The 22031-nt window shown below is 40.7% G+C and overlaps 1 protein-coding gene across 1 annotated transcript in view; it reads left to right on the top strand.

Annotated features, from left to right (window-relative positions):
* LOC145996421 (QRFP-like peptide receptor) overlaps positions 1-22031 on the top strand; it is a 499794-nt gene that overhangs the window by 454727 nt on the left and 23036 nt on the right. The window contains exons 3-4 of the mRNA XM_083132887.1: positions 12982-13105; positions 21729-21934. Coding sequence (XP_082989013.1) covers positions 12982-13105; positions 21729-21934 — 330 coding nt within the window. The remainder of the gene's footprint in view (positions 1-12981; positions 13106-21728; positions 21935-22031) is intronic.

The following is a 22031-nucleotide window of genomic DNA, read 5'->3' as shown; positions in this document are numbered from 1 at the left end:
TACAGTCCACGGTGTACTACGTGAAAGTGAGGCAGTGGCGTCACTAGAAATAGGTGGGCTCTGGTTCGGTGGTCATGGCCAGGGGCCAGCCCTAGGAATTTTTCAAGGTGGAGCAACGTTCTTGAACGTTGTGCTGTACTGAAGCATTCTTGTTCATGGCTTAAATTCATACGCAGTTATTACATGTATGCAATTTTTGTTAGTGTTAAAATTCAGCATATAAATGTACTGTATTTTGTAAAAAAAATTAATATTATAAAAATAAAGCGAAATAAGCTTTCATCGGTTCAAGAAAAGCTTCTCTATGCTTTTACAAGAGAAGCGAAGCTTGAAAACGTAATAATGGAAAAATTATATTCAACTGATAACATTAAAAAAAATACTAAAACTTATTTACTCACAGTTATCGGTATACTAAAAACAATTCTGAAATAACCATTTTGAACAAATTTATTCAATATTTTTTTCCTATTTATGTAGTTTTACTCATTGTTTTACATGTGTTAAAAACTTAATTTGATCATTTTGGCGCACTTAATCATTTTTCGCACGTTAATGAAAGGAAACCAACTGAGTTAGAGAAACGTTTTTCACTTTTGAAGTGAAACTGAGTTACGTTAGTCAATTGTTAACGCCGCTTTGTGTCCTTATACTATAACTAGCTGATTGGCCGGCGTTTCCCGGGCATTTATTTATCCCAATCTTTCATTAGACAGAAAAATAATGAATTCCAACTATAGTGTAAAATGAACTTGGAGTTGAACGGCATTGGGAATGTCACTATTCATCTTAGCGACCCCGAAAGCTATGGATTCCACATTAATATCGATCGTTTTCGATTATTTTAACAAGTCACCCCTTCCCACCCCCTAGGGGTGTCTTGGAGTTGAACGCCATTGGGAGTGTCACTATTCATCTTAGTGATCTCGAAAACTGTGGATCCCACACTCATGTCGGTCGTTTTCGATTAGTTTTACATGTCACCTCCTCCCACCCCCACCCCTAGGGATGCCAGGGGTATCTCACCCCCACAGAATTGCTTTCCAGGTTGCAAGTGATACATGTACCAAGTTTGGTTGAAATCGCTACAGGCGTTCGATAGTTATGCTGGATCAAACATACATACATACACACACACATACATCCATCCATTGTTATACCGGGTGTTCCGTTCAAATCAAATCTCCCTAATTTCAATATATTACTGTGAACGAAGTACGATGAATTGTGAAATAACTGCAACACCAAATGAAAGGCCAGATCTTCAAGTTTTGTTTTCATGACTTGAAGTTGGCCGTTTGCTTACTACGCAGCGCCACGGTCGCATAAATAAAAATGGCGACTGTTCAACAACGCGCGCAGGTAGTGGGGGTGGTATGCTGAGACAAAATCTGTGATTGCAACGCAACGAAATTTCAGACGAGTGTACGGAGGAGTTGCACTTGATGCTAAATCAATTAGGCTGTGGTTTAGTAAGTTTCTAACAACCGGCAGTGTCCTAAAACAAAGTGGTGGAGCTCGGCGTCGTGTGTCGGAGGAAAAGGTGGAAGAAATTCGAGCGGGATTTCAGAGAAGCCCGAGTAAATCCATCCGCCAGGCATCTAGGCAATTCAATGCGCCTCCAACAACAATGCATCGAGTTCTGCACAAGCGGCTTGGGTTGTATCCGTATAAAGTGCAGATTGTGCAACAATTGAAGCCAGATGATAAGCCGCGTCGGAAAGAATTTGGTATGGAAACCCCGCTCGAATTTCTTCCACCTTTTCCTCCGACACACGACGGCGAGCTCCACCACTTTGTTTTAGGACACTGCCGGTTGTTAGAAACTTACTAAACCGCAGCCTAATTGATTTAGCATCAGGTGCCACTCTTCCGTACACTCGTCTGAAATTTCGTTGCGTTGCAATCAGAGATTTTGTCTCAGCATACCACCCCCACTACCTGCGCGCGTTGTTGAACAGTCGCCATTTCTATTTATGCGACCGTGGCGCTGCGTAGTGAGCAAACGGACAACTTCAAGTCATGAAAACAAAACCTGAAGATCTGGCCTTTCATTTGGTGTTGCAGTTATTTCACAATTCATCGTACTTCGTTCACAGTAATTAATTGAAATTAGGGAGATTTGAACGGAACACTCTGTATATTAGACTAGCTGATTACCCGGCGATGTCCGGGTGTTTAATAAATTCTAACTTTAGCGTAAAAAGTAACTATATTTATTTACAGGTATTTAAAAGTATAAGTACGGTATACAAATTATGAAGTAATATATTTCTATAATATAAATTTAAGAACAATTTATGAACAACATTTTTAGCTCCAACTCCAGGAGCAAGAATAAATAAATTGAACGGGATTTTGAGTGTCACTATTCAAATTAGCGACCCCGAAAACTATGGATCTTACACTAATATCGGTCGTTTTACATGTCACCCCCTTCCCACCCCCAGTCCTAGGGATGCCAGGGGTGTTTTGGAGTTGAACGTCATTGGGAGTGTCACTATTCATCTTAGCGATCCCGAAAACGATGAATTCCACAGTAATATCGGTCGTTTTACATTTCACCTCCCTCCCACCCCACCTCTAGGGGTCCCAGGGGTGTCTTACTCCCATAGTATTTCTTTCCACATTGTAAGTCATATGTGTACCAAGTTCTTTCATTGTGAATGACACCAATTAGCTTAGCGACTCCAAAAACTATGGATTGGACACTAATCTTGATCATTTTTGACATTTTAATTTTCACCCCCTCCATCCCGATAGGTGATGAACTTAAAGTGGACCGGCATTAGGAGTGTCACTATTTATCTTAGAGACCTTGAAAACTATGGATTCCACACTAATATCGGTCGTTTTCTATTATTTTTACATGTCACCCCCTTCCCACCTCCACCCCTAGGGGTGCCAGGCGTGTCTTACTCCTACAGCATTTCTTTCCACATTGTAAGTCATATATGTACCAGGTTTGGTAATCGTGAGTGTCACCAATTAGCTTAGCGACTCCAAAAACTATGGATTCGACACTAATCTTGGTCATTTTTGACATTTTAATTTTCACCCCCTCTCACCCCCATCCCGATAGGTGATGAACTTGGAGTAGAACGGCATTGGTAGTGTCACTATTCATCGTATCGACCAGGATAGGGACACTGAGGGACGAGGTCCTCCAGCCTCCTCTCACCACTCACACGTATCATCCTCTCTCCTGGCGTACTTGCCGTCGATTGCTAATCTAGCTATAATCTTATCAGGAGCGGTAGTGTCCCAAAGGAAAGGATGAACGGAGGATGCAGGGGATGGTGGAGAGGTAATTAACCTTGGTGCCTATCTTGAAAAACCAAGGTGTGTTTACTGTTTGGATGTTTTCTCTATGTATGGTATTTGTGTCAGAACAAAGATATGAAAGAATAAATACTATGAATACATTCAAACAACATATAAAAATAATATAGAAAATAATAATGAAAGTGATATGTCAGAAAGGATTGACTTATTCGGTCATGGTCCTTAGACCTATTCCTATGATGTTTGCTCTAGTAAAAGTATTTAAGACAACACAATCACAATTTAGAATCCCTTGTCCTTGCTTAGCAACATATAATAGAATCTGATATGATATAAAATACATGAATAAATAATATGATGATTATATAAGAAATATAATACAGTATACGAAGCACAGAACATTGATACATATTTAAGATCAATACTGTGGATCCTTAGATCATTTAGCCTCCCAAAGTGAGGGGAGTTGCTAGACCGGATGATGGCTTCTTCTTCAGTCTCCTTTCTTCGACTTGGATTTAGTCTTCCGCATCTAGAGGTTCCTGGACGTCATCCAATGGCTGAATGTAAAGTTCATGACAGATCCGTGGATGAAGTTTCGCTAGTCCATGGTCCATTTCCAGGCTTCTTTGAGCGATCACACACAGGACCCACATACCACACTTTACTTTTAAATCTACACTTAGGGATAATCATACAGTCTTCCACGAATACACTATCCGTTGACGTCCACTAAAGCCAATTGCGGACCGTCTTTTAGTCCATGACTGTTTCTTGGTTGTTATGTCTGCCAACACCAGCCAGAGTTACGTTGTTGACTCTTCTGGTATGGTCCCTCGTAGTGATTTTACATAGAATTTCCATTGTTTAATGCTGTAGGACCCATTTCATAAAATTTCACTTCACTGGATTCTTCAGACACTTCCAATTCTTGATCTTGGGATTTCCTTTCCAAGTTACTGATTCTGCTACTCTTCCATCTTGATAAAGTGAGTTGAATTGTGTCTTCATTACGCTTCACTCTCAATTTTGGGATGTAGCTCTCCTCTTCTAAGGTTGAGATTTTCTCTGCCAGCCTATTGATTCTTGGAAACCTTTCAGGTTTCCAGATGTCAGCTGCCAAGGTCTCTTCTAGAAGCCCCTGCCTTAAACTCTCAATTTCATTACTAGAATGCTTAGTGCAGTTAACAATTGCATGCTCCGGAGTATCTTCAACGCCACATTTCAAACATTGCTCATTGTGACTTAAGTTAAATCGCTTGAAGTAAGACTTGTATGGTCTATGGCCAGAAATCAAATGGACCATGCCCCTTGTTGGTTTGAAAAACTTATTCCTTATCCTCACATCAGGAAGATATCTTCTACTGTGGACTGAGATTTGCTGTTGACTCCATTCTGCCTGCCACTTATTCAATAAACATGAGTCTATTTCAGCAAGGGTATTAATCTGGGTACCCAGAATTCGGTTGGTCTTCATGTGATTTCCTTTTTTCCACCAATACCTCGAAGCATTCCTTTTAACCTCAAAGTCTTATCGACCCAGAAAACTATGGATTCCACACTAATATCGGTCGTTTTCTATTATCTTTACATGTCACCCCTCCCACCTCCACCCCCAGGGGTGCCAGGGGTGTCTCACCCCCACAGTATTTCCTTCCGGATTTCAGGTGAGACGTGTTCCAAGTTTGGTTGAAATCGCTCCAGGCGTTCGAGAGTTATGCCGGAACAAACATACATACGTACACACACACATACATACATCCATTGTTATATGTATAATAGATTATTTATCAGCTTGTTTCTTTGCGTTATCTAAATAATATATATCATGTATTCATTCTATTTTGGTGGGCAGACGGGTAGGCTGAGACTATTTTAAGGTGAGCTAGAGTCCACCCTCGCCCACCCAGTGGCGACGCACCTGAAGTGAGGTTGACATTTGGATGTCTGCAGAAAGAGTCGCCCCTTACATCCCGAAATCACAAACACACATGGCCAGGGCAAAGCACAAGCACCACATAAGATTATACTAGCTCAGGTTGACAATGAAAATTTTGAATGCATCAGCACATGGACTATTTGCATATTAAAAGTGTCCACCCCGCTTGGCAAAACTAAAATCGACACGTGTCTCCAAGGACTAAAAAATCCTTATCTTGTTAACGCTGTGTAGGGGCGTTCAGTGCACGTAAAGGCAACACATAGCCAACCCTACAGAGGATAATACTGGCTATTAGTCCAGACGCCAGAGCCTCGTTACTCTGCAAAATGCAGTCCAGGGTGTACTACGTGGAAAGGAGGTTGTTATTTGGGTGTCTTTACAATGGGTCATCCCTTACACTCCCATTTTCTTTTTAGTTGAGAAGAATTACAGATGACAACTCCCTTAAGTTTTGGTACTTCATTTATTGAACGTCTCATTTACTGCCACCTTTAGCTAATCGCGACGATGATAATGAATGGTAATGAAATGGATGAATGAGCAATCACAAACATGTATGGACATTACACAGGGTGTCCGCATGAAACTTCCCTCATTTCAAATAACAATTGTGAGAAAACTATTCGGCATTGAGCTTTCGGGTTTGCGGCATCATGTAAAGCAACTCAAAAAGTTCCATTTCTTTAATTTAGTGCGCTTCTACGTGGGCTTCTTTCGTAACCATCAAAATGTCTAGCCGATACTCGATCTCGACCCATGTGCACACTAGCAATGTCAGGGATGATGGAGTTGGTGGCATTCTTAATTCTCATTCGGAGTTTTGAGTTGCTGTTTTAAGTCCACTTTATGCACAGTAAGGCTAATCGGGACTGGACCTACAGTTTAAAGTGGGATCCGAACCACTTGTGCCTCCACCGGGTATCGAACCAGGGACCCCTTAATTACAAGGCGACGATGTTGCCACTGCGCAATTCTCATTCGGAGATCACGAAGGTCACGTACAGTGGGATCCACTAGTATTGCTCGGCAAATTGTCCATGACTATTTTCATTATTTTTCTCTTACTGCCTATGTGTTTTTAAGCGATGTATTTTTATGTATGCTTGTGCAGAAGTTTTCAACAGCTTGTTTTGAGATTTTTCCTTTTAATTCTTGAAGCTTATGCGGTCAAATAAAGTAGACGAACATGGTGATGGACAATTTGCAGTGTAATACTCATGGATTCCATTGTACAAATGAAGAGTAGACCGTGTCTTTTACATAACTCCACAAGAAGAAATCCAGAAGGATGTCCGGAGATTGCGGTGGCCACCTGATTGGTCCATTACATCCTATCCATTTGATGTGGAAACGTTCTGTCCAGAAATTAACGGACATCCAAACTCCAGTGCGATGGTGCACCATCCTAGTGGAAGATTACATTTGGCTACAGAGGAAGAAGCTAAGGGGCAGCAAATTGCTCAAGCATGTCCAAATAACGGTTCCCGGTTACTGTTTGATCGATGAAGAAAAACGTTCCGACAATTCTGTCTTTCGTCAGTGCACACAACACGTTCACTTTTTTGCTGTTTCTGACATATTCCCGAACAGTAAGGGGTTTTTCGGAACCCCAGCGAGAACGTTATGCCGATTAACCTTTCCAGATGTGTGGAAGGTTGTTTTGTCACTGAAAATCACATTCTTCAGGTAGTTGGGGTTTTGCTCGATTCGGTCCAGCATCTCAATAGCAAACTGTTCGTGTTGTGGCTGCAGCGCCTGAACAATTTGCACTTTGTATGCATACAGACGAAGACTTTTATGCAGCATCTTGTGAACTCTTTGAGCGTGCTCTCGTGACGCTCTGCGAACTGACGGGCTTCTCTCGAAGACCATTCCTGATCACCTCTCCCGTTTCATCAGGTGTGCGTTTTCTGCCAGTACCTGACTGTCATTTACTCCCAGTGGGTAAGAACTTGTCATACCAAACCTTAACTGTCTTTACGTCTGGTGGCGCCCGCTCAAACGTACATCTGAAATGTCTTTGGACTGAAATTGGCAATTTCGTTTCCGCATACCACACCACGCATTGCTGTCGTCATCGTTGCTAATTACTCAGCACCTAAAAGAAAATTGAGTTGCTTTACCTATGCCGCAAACCGCAAGGCTCTATGTCGAATAGTTTCCCCACAATTGTAATTTGAAATCAGGGATGTTTCATGTGGACACCGTGTACAATACAAGCCCTACAGAGGATTATACTGGGTCCGAGCCCAGGCCAGAGCTTCGTTAGCCTGCAACAATACCGTCGTAGACGTACTATAGCTCTTTTCTACTCTTACGGTGGCCGGTCCTCATGCTGACAAGAGAAGTGGGGAGCGGGGAATACGCCGCAGATCAACCAAACAACAGCGGTGGCGCCGAGAGTTACGACGCGGCAGGAGGAAGAACTTCATGCACCTCGTTCTCCTGCTGCGTTTCTTATCGTGCTGCATTGGTCGCTTCCCCGCTCCCCACTTCCCTTGCCAGCATGAGGATCGGCCGTCGTAACAGTAGAAAATACCTATAAGTCGAAAAGAGATTAATTTTCGACTGCTCTCCAAAAATGTCACCTCTTACTCCACCATCAAGATCGGGCTGGCCATTCAAGTGGATAAAAGGACCCCAATGCATGGTTTTGTTGCACATCCACAGCAATGCATTCTACAGACGTGGTGAAACCACTGATTAGGGGGCCATTGTTCTGCTAAATGTCCGGAACAAGCATGGAGTACCGTAAATAATAAATGCCGGCTTCTGAATCCTCATAATGGCGAGGAGATTGCCCATGGCTCATGCCTTTGTCAATTTAATTGCCTCTGACGATTCGTTTCAAAGGATAAAAGATAGCGGCTGCCTTTGCAGCATTAGACTGTGTATTACTCATCATACGTACCGTGCGGGATTAAACCCGGATCTGTTTTCCTGCTATAAAACTTCCAAATCCATCCAAATCGGCGAATAACGAGGCAAAAAATACAAATTACAATCGGATATATTGTGTACAGTGTATGTCGCACTTCTTTCCTTGGAAAAATAAGTTTAATTACATTTGACTGTGTTAATGATGCGTGATAAAAATGCAAATTCCTATAAATTCCAGATTAAGCGGTATCGTGACTACGAATGAGTTATTTCACTGGCTCATTTGAGTAACGGAGCTCTCGCCACTGGTAAGAGGTCCTCAACAGTTCCTAGTAAAATAACCCTTAAATAATGTAATGCTGATTGGCCAGTTTCCCAGTCAATGCAAGCCGGAAATTTCAAAAAAAAAGAAGAGACATTTCAGTACGGGACGACGAACTACCAATGTACGTCTCGAAATTGATTGAATTGATTTATTTTACTTCACTTTTCTGGCTTTTGGTGAAGATGATGATGCATGGTCAATGATGAAATTGATGAACGGGCACTGAAAAGCACACAAGTCTCACAGAATATTTTACTGGCTGAGACTCCAGACGCCAGAGGCTCGTTAGTATGTAACAATGCAGTCCAGGGTGGACTACATGGAAGTGATTGATTGAATGAATTGTTCTAAGTAGCTTTTCTGCCACGTTTGGCTAATGACAACGATGGGATGACTGAATGAATGAATGAAATTGAAATTGATTGATTGATAGATTGAATTTGAAATTTTGGGTGCGTCAGCATTTAGGCTAATTTACGCCCGTCACATTATACGGGATTCAGCCCCATATCATACCTACAATATCTGAGAACTAAAATATTCTCCCCTGACTTAAAAACTGAGGCTGTAAAAGCTCACTCAGCACATATAAGGACAAAACACAGGACGACACACAGACAGAGGATTATACTGGCCGTAGGTAAAGACGCCAGAGCCTCGTTAGTCTGGAAAATGCAGTCCAGGGTGTACTACGTGGAAGTGAGATTGACGTTTGGGTCTACTACGTGGAAAGGTCGCGTCTTGCACCCCGAATGAAATGAAAATTTGGGTACATCAGCCCTAGGGTTAATTTCACCCTTCACATTATACAGTGTTCAGCCCCTTACCATAATTAAAATCAATACGTGTCTCCTTACCCAGATTAAAAGCTGAGGCTGTAAAGGGGCACTCAGCATATACAAGAAGAAAGCAAGTCCTGCAGACGATTATACTGGCTCTAAATACAGACCCCAGAGCATTGTTGATCTGCAAAATTGCCGTTGCTTTGGTATACTACGTGGAAGGGAGGTACTATGGGGATGAATGATGATACGATGAGATGGATGAAGGGGCAACACGAAAACATATGGACGTCACATCACAATTCATCCAGAGGATTGTCCTGCTTGCAAGTCTAGGCGCCAGGGCCTCGTTAGTCTGCAAAACGCAGTCCATAATGAGGAAGTGAGGTTAACATTTTGGTACTTTAGAAAAGTCTACTCCCTACAAGGAAAAGGGATAGACATATGTAGATGTATTATAAAGAAAATACAACATATTATTATTGAAATTTGCTTCAAATCGCCAGACCCTCGCTATTCTCAATCTGTCGAACTGGTAAGGTAAAGGTAAAAAGGTAAAGTTCCCCGTACATATAGCACCGTGCCATGAAGGCACATTTAGAGGATGTGAGGGTAGAGTCCCACACATTCTCGATCTCGGTCATTTTGTAGGTGATGTGTTGCCCCAGGTATCCATTGATTTGAGCTGCGTAAGCCACGGAACCGCTTTATGCGGGGACAAGGTCGGAAAAATTCCAACCTTAGATCACCGACCTCGAGAATCGAACACGTGTGACAGTCAGACTGGAACAGCGCGGCCCAAAGCATTTACACTGTTTTGGAGAAGTTGAATTCCACTTTTAAAAAAAACGGAAAAAAAAACTACCCAGAACTTTATGAGAGATGAACTGCTGGCATGTAGCATGGGTGTTCATTGTACGAAGGCCAAGGACAATGGTCGACCCATTTCTTATCTACAATTAAAGACTCAATTCCGCCAGCCCCAAGAGGCAACGATAATAAATTGTCTCAAATTACAGCACGGAGGCTCAGAAGCTCAGATAAATTGTTACTGAAGTAGAATTGGCTTAAGAGAAACACGAATGTCCCAGTTTTAGGGGACCAAAGAAAATGCCCTTGTAATTTAGGACGGAGTGAAGTGAACATGCGTTTGTTCGTATTAAAATCGCTGGGCTACCAGCGAAGGCATCTTGTCTAATTTAAAGTTGGAGGTCTATTTAATGGGCTGGGAACGTCGAAGCGTTCAACAAGTATTGTAGTCGATAGGGAAGTCAGGGCACGATGCCAAGACGGCCTCGTTAGCCTGTAATTACTGTAATTGTCGCTGTTAGATGTGGCTGCACTTTTATAAATATACTTGTTACGTACTAGAATGACAGTCGCGTATAGTCTTTTGATCGAAATTAAAATTCCGACTCCGTCGGCGCTGAAGGATTGTTAGCTTTTTACGTCACTTTTCTGCCACTTTTGGGTAATCGCGACGATGAGGATGAATTGAGATAAGATAATATCATTGTAGGGTTAATCAGAAACAAATATGGGCTCGAGGCAGAACACAAACCTCACAGAGGTTGTGTTGCTGCTTTGAAACCAGACAACAGAACTTCGCATTTCTGCAAGATTGATTGATTGAATTTACTTAGCATTTCTGCAAGATTGATCGATTGATTTTACTTAGCATTTATGTAAGATTGATTGATTGATTTTACTTAGCATTTCTAAAAAAAACACTAAGTTGCTGATCAAACTAAAGTTTAGTTCTTCGTTTGAGGAAGACCCTGATACAGGATAGAAACGTTACATGTTAAGTGTTTTTATATCTTAATAAACTGCCTTGGTCAGCAACTTAGTGTTTTTTTTAAATATGGAAACAAGGCTTAATTATATTACAATTAGCATTTCTGCAAGATTGATTGATTGATTGATATTACTTAGCATTTCTGCAAGATTGATTGATTGATTTTACTTAGCATTTCTGTCACTTTTCCCTACTCGAGAAGACAGAAATGAATGGTGGTGATTGATTGATTTATTGATTGATCTTATTTGTAGTCTATTACTTGACCTTTGTCTTCAAGAGAGGAAAATAAAAAAACATGGGCTTCCCCGATGGCATAGTCGTAACGACGTCGAATTGTAATCAAGGGATCCTGCGTTCCATACCCGGTGGAGACACATAGTGGTTCGTATCCCACTTTGAACTGTAGGTCGAGTCCCGGTTAGCGTTTCTGCGCGTAAAAATGGAGTTTAAAATAAACAAACGGAAACAAACACACATGGACAGGACACAACACGAGTCCACAGAGGCTTATACTAGCTGTAACTCCAGGCACCAGAACCTCCTTAGCCTTCAAATGCAATTTAGATTGTACTATGCAAAAGACTGATTGATTGATTTTAACATTACATAGGTTATTTGTGCGTGTCCCTTAATGAAAACAAAATGGAAGACAGGAACCACGCGGCCGTGTGGTCTAAGGCGTTGTGCTTTGGACTCCAGTTACGGCAGGCTCGTTATCGAGGGGTAGGCTAGAGCACATGGGGTGCTTTTTTTTTTCAATGAAGTCAGAATATGCGACGGAGAAATATACACTTGTCAAAAGTAAAGGGATAACGAAAACATACAAGTTGCGTCTTCCGCGACCCTTCTTCCCATTGAAGATTTTCAAATGATGAAGTTACCCATAGATACTTCCTTTGAGGGATCACCACGTGAAAATAGATGTCACCTTTGAACTCGGTACATGAAGTTCCCTGTTCGACTACGTCACCAAAAGATCTGTATCATAAATGCTTTTCGATGTGGAAAATTGATGCCAAGTTACAGACTTACACCCTGTATATAGATATATATTTTTTATATTATGCTCACTCACTAATATCTCAACTTGCCCCGAATTTCTCTGTGATCTCTTTCCGAAAAATAAAATCTTGGCTACGCCTCGCCGCTGTTAAAAGTAGTAATAGTGCGTCATGCTTTAAATAAAATCATAAATGGGCGCTACGTATCTTTAATTATAACCTATATTATTTGAAAATAACCTTTAATTTGCTTCCTCATTTCCAAACTCGTAGGATGTAAAAATCACAAACTTCTGCCTACTGAACGCGCGCAGGTTCGAGTCTCCTCGGAGAAGCGCAACAACTTTTCTCCTGAGATTTCGGCCTGTGTATGGGACCTGTAGCCATCAACCAGAGGCGTCTCGTGAACGCATGCGGTGCATGCTGCGCATGCGTCAATTGTGGTTAAAAGGACAGCTTGCTCTGCGACGACATTCATGAGCATTTCTACATTCTAATTTCTTCATATAGGAGAAGTATTTATTTTACACGAGAGCGCTGAACTAAGCTTATATTACATTTTTTGGATCTGAAGTGACGCATGCATCAATTGTGGGAAAAGAATTATTACTTTCTTTCACTTCAGACCCAAGAAATGTACTATGTGTGGTACTTTGTGATATTTGTACAGTGGGATCCATGAGTATTACCGTGCAAATTGTCCATCACCATATTCGTTCACTTTATTTGACACAATAGGAGCTTCAAGAATTAAAAGAAAACTCAAAACAAGCTGTTGACAACTTCTGCACCAGCATACATAAAAATCCATCGCTTAAAAAGACATAAGATGTAAGAAAAAAAGTAATGAAAATAGTCATGGACAATTTGCACGGTAATACTAATGGATCCCACTGTACCAGACTCACATTGTATATACAGTTTGTGTTCCTTTGCTTGATTTGGTTTTCTTGCATCTCTTCCAGGTACTACGCCATCGTCCATCCAATGAAAGCCAAGTACATCTGCACCATCAGCCAAGCGAGGAAGATTATTATAGGGACGTGGGCTTCATCGTTTCTTCTTGCTGTGCCAATACTGTTTGCTCAGGTATGTTAGCTGTTCAGATTTTTGCCCAAAGTATTTTCTGTATATTTGCAATAGTTGAAGAATAATGAAATTAATGCCAACATTCCCTCTAACTTTTTGAAGAATAGATATTTAATCCCCATATACCTATGCTACATTTACTTTACTTCGCTTTCCTGCAACTTTTGCCTAATTGCAAGATGAGAATGAATGTTGATAATGGATTGATTGAATCAGGTTATTTTGCGCCGCTTTTTGCCACCTTTTGCAAATCGCGACGATGATGAATTGTGATTAAATTTTACAGAGTAATCTAAATTTTACAGAAACATTAAGTTTCTGTAAAATAAGTAAGTAAGTAATGTTAAATTCCACAGAAACATTAAAACTTTGCTCACCTCTCCCCAAAATTATTTACACATTAGAAATTGAATGAACTTCGCATATACGGTTTGAACCCATACTACAGAAACTTGAATATGCACTAAGGAAATTAACAGAGATAACAAAATAATAAAGTACATGTATATAAAAATCATCAAAGCTTAATATCTTGGTTGTGTCCAAGGGTGTATATCACCTCCAAGGCAAATGGCGCGACCTCTCTTCAAATCATGTATAATCACTATCTAGATTGCGTGTACTAAAGATCGCCATTATTTGTGTAAAAACGAGTGCCCCGGTATGGAAATTAATATCAAGTAGATAAGGTATTGAATATTTATTGTATACAAAAAAGACCAGTTGAAAAAATAAAGTTCCTCATTAAGCATATTATGATTATCCTAAGTAGTATTGTGCACAAATCTTTGTTACTGTACTTCAAAGCCGTATGATCCCAATACAGTCCTTGTCTCCCAATAAGTTTAGAGGAGAAAATAACCATCGATTATAAAACAAATGATAAAAAATAACATTTTCATTATATAAGTTTAGTACTTGGTAAGGGGGTATGGTTCGGATCCCCTGTACCCCACCCCCTAAATACGTCCTTTTACCTAATGACGAGTCTTGTTAACATGCATTCGTTGTGGGAGTTTTGTTTTGGCGAGTTTAGCATACTCCGGCTGGAAAGTGAACTACATAGGTTGAGCACTGCTGAATAACTATAAGGCAGAAGGGAACAGATTTTGCTTTGCCATGTCGTCGGTTGCCCGTGACGAAGGCATCTCCCCTGACGCGCAAGGAGTCTCTCCAAGCGTGGCCGACGGCGCTATCAGCTGCTGCGGGGCTTCTGTTTTACGTCAGGAGAAACACATCAAAAGCTTCCGCCCCCGTCCGCGGTCAAGAGCTTTCCTGTCACTTAGATAACGCGGTCGATTTCTGCAGGAGCCAAACAAAAAATGCTACTGGTGCTCCTGGACATACATAGAACACAAACGGACAGGACTAAATTAGCCGTTGATTAATTAGCTTCATTTTACTTCACTCTTCACCCACTTTTGGCTAATGGTGAAGATCAGGATGAATGATGATGAGATGAAATTGATGAAAGGACAGTCATTATTCATAAACACAAATTGACAGGACACAATATGACCCCACAGAGGACTAGACTGGCTGAGTCGAAACGTCAGAGCCTCGTCTGTCTGTACTATTCTATTGCAGGATGAGACGCTGAGCATTTTTCCCAGTGACTTCTGCGAACACCAAGCAGAGCCATCTGTCGGGAGGAAGACAACGCCCTTGATCAGAGAGGAACTATCGATTAATACCCATAATTATATTTAAGCTCGATGTTTGAAAAGCAAATCGACTTCTTTCATTGGAATGTAATAAATAAAAAATGCAATAATTAGAAATGTTGCGTCTCGTCGTAGATTGTGCAAAGGACACGAAGAAAATATCCCAATTGATAATATATGTTTATAGTTCAGGCCGGACTACGTGTAAGGCAGGTTCACATTCGGGTTTCTTAACAAGGTCACCCTTATACCCAAATCGCGACGATGAGGATGAAATATGATAAGATGAAATTGATGAGAGGACAATCACAAACGCACGGAGACAGCACAAAATACGAACTAACGAATTATATTGCATCTAGTATAGATAATAAAGGATAAGTTGAAGTTCTATATACCGACTTTTCAAATGACGGTTCACCATGACAACATAATGCTGAAAGTAGCCAACTTAAACCTTTCACCTCCACTCATACGACTACTTGACAACAGAATCTGCAACAATATGTCATGTACCAAGAGGCCCTCTTATTACACAGCTAGCTCTGGTATCTCACAAGAATCGAACCTTGGCCCCTTATTATATTTAATTTTCATTAACGACTTACCAGATGTGCTCACAAATTCCGAAAAACTTATTTTTGTTGACGATGTAAAAGTATTTTAAAAAAATCATAAACAACGATAACTGTAACCAATTGAAAGAAGAACTTGATTTACTTAATTGGTACGAAAATAATAAAGTTAGTCTTAATTTTAAGAAATGTAAAGTAATGTCATTCACGCGTAACGGTGTCCCATATATAACATCTCTGGTGTGGAAATTCTAAGAGAGAATACCATTACCGATCTCGGAGTCACTATTGCCCAATCATTAAACTTCAAACCACACATTGCGCGCATCCTCAGCGAAAGCCATAGAAACTTGGGATTCATAATGAGAATGGGCAGCCAATTCAGAAAGAGGGAAACTTTCTTGTTACTGTACTATGCGTGTGTTAGATCAAAACTTGAATATGCTTCGGTTGTTTGGGACTCTCTAGTCAAGAAAGAAATAGGCAAAATAGAGACACTTCAAAATATATTTCTGAGGTAACTGTTATTTAAACTCGACGGTGAATATCCGAAGTTCACCTCGGGTAATACGTTGCGTGAAATATTGAGTGTTCCGTAGCGCGAGAAAAGAAGGCAAATGCATCAATTAAATTTCCTATCGAAACTTCTCAACGGAAAAATAGATTCTCCAGCTCTACTCTCACAAGTAAACTTTTATGTTCCAAAACGATATGTTAAGACCCAGAAACAACCTCTTCAAAATTTCGCATGGAAGAATCAACATGGCAGAAATGTGCAATGTGTTCAACTCAGTCTCTAGTAATAATACTAGTGTCGATCTATTCAGATTTAAAAATCATTGTATTCTCTAATAAACATATGTATATAACCAGGACACAATGAAGATTGTTATGTTGCTAACCCAACCCTAAATTAGACATTGCCTATATTTTTACCTTATTTGTTATAAAACTCTGTTTCAATTTCTCTGTCCTATGTTTGCCTCTGTGACTTATATGTGCAATTTATTACTCAATATCTCTATTACATTACTATTATTTACATGTATATAAGCTGATTACCTCTGAAATTTGGATTCAAATATATAACTCTAAACTGTATTAATTCAAGCAATGTATGAAATCAGTCATGTTTATAAGCATGTTGTAGATTGAAATGTCACATTTCTTACTTGGTTTTATATTGTTTACATGTGTGATTTTATAGCGTTTATATATGAATTTCTTGTTTTCATAATGCTTTGTAAACACTGAAATTGGGCATGTGCCTGTGTGTTCGAAATAAATAAATAAATAAAATACAAGTCCCGCAGAGGTTTAACTGATCGATTGAAATATTTTTTCGGAGCACTAGCATTTGGGATATTTGCACCCGTCATGTTAGGCAGAACCAAACCCTTATCAAGAACCGAAATCAAAATGTGTCTGAGGACTAAAATCTCCTTACCTAGGTTAAAAGCTGAGTCTGTAAAGGGGAGCTCTGCACATACAAGGCAGCCCTACAGAAGATTATACTGACAGTAGGTACAGACGCCAGGGCCTCGTTGGCATGCAACTTTGAAGACTGCAGAGAAGGACACCATTTACATCTCTGGATTTATAAGAAAAATTAAATCCATATAAAGAACAAAGTAAAACGCATTAAAGACTAAAATTCCTACGCCATTGATAAAAGCTGAGGTTATACATGGAGAGGATTATGCTCGCTGTGAGTTCAGGCGCCAGAGCCTCGTTAGTCTGTAAAGCTGTGGCTTCCAGGGTACACTATATGAAAGGGAGGTTGACGTTGGAGAGAATTTCAGAAAGGGAGCCTCTTACATCCCTCCTGGCTGCGGTTATTGACGCCAGAACATCCTTAACCTGCAACAATGCAGTTCCCAGAGAGTACCGCAAGAGAGAGAGAGAGCGATGGAGTGGTTAAAGTCAGGCACTGTCAAGCAAGAGCTCCTATGTTCGAAACCTGTTCAAAACATGGATGTATTATTGTGTTCTGCCACTTTCGTTAATGGCGAAGACGAGGAAAAGTAATGATATGAGGAAATTGATGAAGAGACAATCACAAAGAACACCCTACCAGAGGCCAGGATTCGAACCCGGAACCCTTTGCGTCGTAGCGCTTAGTACTAACCACTCCGCCACGAAGGTTGGTCTGTCCCATCATGAATTTCGCCTGTTAATCATTCATCCTCACCGTCGAGGTCAACTCAGTGATTGGTTTGGTTTATTTTACTTCGTTTTATGCCACTTTTGGCAAATCGCGAAGATGAGGAGGGCCTCCACGATGGCGTTGAAATAACGTCGCCGCCTTGGAATGAAGGGGTCCCGGGTTCGATACTCAGTGGAGGCAAATAGCGTATCGGATCCTACTTTAAACTGTAGGTCGAGTCCCGATTAGCCATTCTGAGCATAAAGTTGACTAAAAAGCAAAACTCAACAACAGCGAAGATGAGGATGAGTGATATGATAAAATTGATGAAGGGACAATCACAAAGAACACCCTTGCCCAGGCCCGGATTCGAACCCGGGACCCCGTGGTGTGCTAACTATTCCGCCACAGACATTAACTCAAGAAAAGTGAAACTCAAATCGCAACGTGTAGCGCTCGAATATTGTTCTTAGAATCTACCCCTCGTGGCTTAGACTTCAAGTTTGTTGAACAGCGTCCACAAAATCAATGAACATCCATTTCGAGCTTCTGGCAACATTGCCTCCAAGTTCCACTGTTGCAAAAAACTTCAAAGCAAGTCAGCACGGTAGAAAAATAAGTCAGCGCCCCGCGCTCCAACGTAAACACGCCTTGAAACAAACAGCGAAATTACTGAGCAAAAAAAAAGAGAGAGAGAGGGAGGTACATGAAAATTCACTTATCCTTTTCCATCACAACCTCTTTTTGAAGCGTCTACGCGATTAAACGTAACGGGTAGAGCCTGAAGGTCGACTGTTACATCCGACCACGAAGTTTATACAAGGTGGAAAGTACACTGTTCCTGCCCTTTGCGATAAGCAGAGACGGAGAATTCTATATTTACGAAAAGGGGAGGGTGTGGGAACAGAGGTCTGGCTTTAAAGGGTAAGATATGTTTAGCAATGGTTGATTGCATTGAGTTTGGAAAGGCCTGACCCTTGAATTGGATTTATTCTATCTAGGGTTGATATACATCCCGGAAATGTATCATTTGTCTCGGTGTCCCGAAATGTTTCTTCGGGAAGCATCAATGTCGCGGAATAGGATGGGGAAGGATAATGATTAAGACCATACTTTCACGAATCTCGCTATTTACTAATTACGTTCCTAAATACGAATCTATTATGTAAGGTACAAAATAGTTTTCTGAAAATTATTTTTTAAGTCTGGAATTTTAGAGTGCGCGTCAAATCTCCTGCATATGGCGATAGCCAATAACAGCGCACTGCAGCGGTGCCATGTCGAAATCTCACACGGATAAAAGCGAAACGCCTTGTCACAGAGAGCACAGAACATTAGATAATATAACATATATTAAACTTAATGGGAGAAAAGAACATACCTGATTATGCCAGAGAGGGGCTCCTCGTCACTCCAACAACTGTCGTCGTTGTCCTCATCGCCACTGACCGCAGTACTTTCGCCCTCTGGGTCGTCCTTCAAATTTATTATAATTGGGTCCAAAATTTCGTCCCGATCTATCTCCCTTACAAAATCGTTTTCCTGTACTTGTTGTGCATGTTTAACACAAGCGGCCCATTGTTTTTTTTCTACATTGTCAAGTTCTTCGTTAACAAGTTAACAACACATTTTAATGTGTGGTTCTGTTTTACCCATGTCTCGTCAAGGTAAGAGATTGGTCTCGAATCATCAGATACTCGAATTTAGTGCATTGCACGAAGGAATTTTACCCTTGACGTAACAATGTCATTTCTCTCCATCAGAAATTTACGACCGTCGTTGGTTTTCCTGTACTTGAAGCCTAATTGTTTCAATATTCTCAAGGTGGAAGTTGTAGAGCCTTTGTAAGATATTTTGTCTCGTAAACAGTACGTTATCTTTTTGGCAGTAGGAAATTCACCACAATCGTAAACTTCAAAGACGGTTCTATGAACTAAGTCTTTTTCAAAGTCATCTAAGTTTGTGTTCTTTTCGGTACGTTAATGTGCTTTCTAGGTGATTGAAACATTGGAGCAGCCCCCCCCCCCCCCCCGATCCACATTGTTTTGCCCTCGAACATATCCGAGAAACGGTAGCTTGATTCACACCACACGCTTGAGCTGTTAGAGCCTGGCACTTCTTGAAGTCAATTTTACTTCTCTATTCTTCACTCGAACATTATTTTAAAAACCGGAACGAAGGGAGAGCAAAAATAATACAATGCAAATACGTATATATTAACATTGCTTCTGCAGAGGGAACGGTATAAGCTACAATCACGCTTGTTTTTCGTACATACTCGCAAATTTATTATCTTTCCATCTGTTGAACTACCGACACTTTAAATAATCTATTTATATCCGAGCGCCAGGTACACGATTTAGTAGCGAGGTGAAACAGGTTCTGAACTAGGCAACGCCGCACGTCTGTGATTCGCTGGTGCTGTTCAGCCGTTCAAGGCCATATGCAGGAGATTTGACGCGCACTCTAGTTGCAAAACGCTTCTTCTAATATTTGGCTACAAGTCGGTGTTTTAATTTTCCTCCATGTTCTTGAAAATCGTTTCTGAAATGCCTTGACATCTTTGGAATCCTACGGTAGTTTCTGTAGAAATTAAAGTTTTGGGTGCGTCAGCACTTTGGTTATTTGTACAGGTCACTATATACAGGGTTGTCCCTTACCATAAATAAAACCGAAACGTGTTCTCGTGTAGGTAAAGGGGAGCTCAGCACATATAAAGACTAAACACGTGTCAATATACAGGGTGTATCAGAAGTCCCTCACCACCCCTTGTAAAATCCGCAGTGATGTATTTTCATGGGATTTCATATGGGCGATAAAAAAATAGACCTAGGGAAACACCTTTTGGAGTATGTCACGGGGACGGCCACCATCTTGAATTCAACTGTTTTATTTAAAATGATAGGTGGGTAATGTGATACATGACCATAGGCTACAATTTCTTCCGGATGACAAATCTGAAATCAGATTTCAGGCAGAATGAGGGCTGACTACTTAAAAAAATATGCGTAACCCGCCTTTCGAAACTGCTGGGCACGCCACTGATTTGGCTATACAAAGGATCCCAAAATTAAGCGGCATAATTTCAAGACGATGTTCCTCGTATGTATACAATGAAAATTGTTTATGTAAGCATAGGTCCGGAGTTATAGGCTTTTCACAACACGTGCGAACCGGAATGTCTTTATCTCCCACACGTGGTCAAACACACTGACTTCTTCAAAATGGTCACATCTTACCTCAAAACAGACCGCACATTGACGCCTCGTGGACCCGCGAACACGCTCCAAAATTCCTGCATCTACAGCATTGCTATCACACATGTGGTGCACATCTGCTCAATCTTGATTTGTGTACATGATCTCAACAACGCTCACTCAACATGTACCTCTAACCAGACTGTGTCTTGTGTTCAGGGTGCGAAATCATTGAAAACTGATAGGGAGAAGGAAGTTATTTTAATCTACACACACACACACACATGTATACATATTTATAATGCTATTAAATATAAAGTTACTAAATATTTAAAAATATAATATTAATATTAAATATATGTAAGGGAATTAATTATTTTTCTATGTATCAGATATTTATAAAGTAGCAAAATAATTTCTTTACTAGCTTATATAAAAAAGTTGAAATAGTTTTATTATGCATAAGTTTTGTTTAGTTCTTGCTTTATATTAATACAAGACAATTACATTTCTTAGTTATATTCGTTCTGAATTATTGTTTACTTTTACTGTGCATATATTGTTGTTGGTGCAGATCTGTTCATTATCTCTTGAAAGATAGATCATGCAACACTCGCAACCACACAACTTCGTGTGTGTTTTCGATATTATCCTCAGTAAAGTATATTTGGAATCAAAACTGATTGCTTATCTTTTGTTGTTATAACAGAAACACCCTCCCCTCGGAAATTTTTGGTGGTGGGGACTTTTGAGGCCCAGATTGTTGGTGGAGGAAATCCCCCCCCCCCAGGATTTAACACCCTGCTTGTGTTGCAGGGATAACGACATTCGGTTTGCACGTGTTGTGAGAGCCTATAGCTCGAAGGCCAAGCATTTCCGGACCTATGTTCACATAAACTTTCTTCATCGTTTACATATGAGGAACACATTGCTGAAGTTATGTCGCTTATTTTTGGTACACCCTGTACAGGCTTTGCTATATCCTGCTCTTCTCGCCACCTATATTAACAATTAGGAACCGCTTCATTTTTTCTTTCGTAGGTGCAGATGCAAGTTGGCTTCAGGGTGAAGGCGTACTGGTGCGTCAGGGACTGGGACAACCTTCCCCTGTGGCGGTTCCACGAGCTTTACATGCTGCTCCTCATCCTGGTGGTTCCCACGGGAGTCATGGCCGTCACCTACGCCTCCATCTGCTCCGAGATATGGAAGGTCATGAAGCAACGTCACAACATGACTTCTGGACAAACGTGAGTATAAAACGTAAGCTGAATATGCACAGGGTTGATTGGTTTGATTTATTTTACTTCGCTTTTCTGCCACTTTTGGCTAATGACGAAGATGGCG

This window comes from Lepisma saccharinum, chromosome 12, assembly GCF_977018435.1.
Source record: "Lepisma saccharinum chromosome 12, izLepSacc3.1, whole genome shotgun sequence".
In the NCBI taxonomy this organism is placed as follows: domain Eukaryota; kingdom Metazoa; phylum Arthropoda; class Insecta; order Zygentoma; family Lepismatidae; genus Lepisma; species Lepisma saccharinum.
The sequence above is the reverse complement of the archived record's forward strand: the minus strand, read 5'-3'. Positions and strand labels throughout refer to the sequence as shown.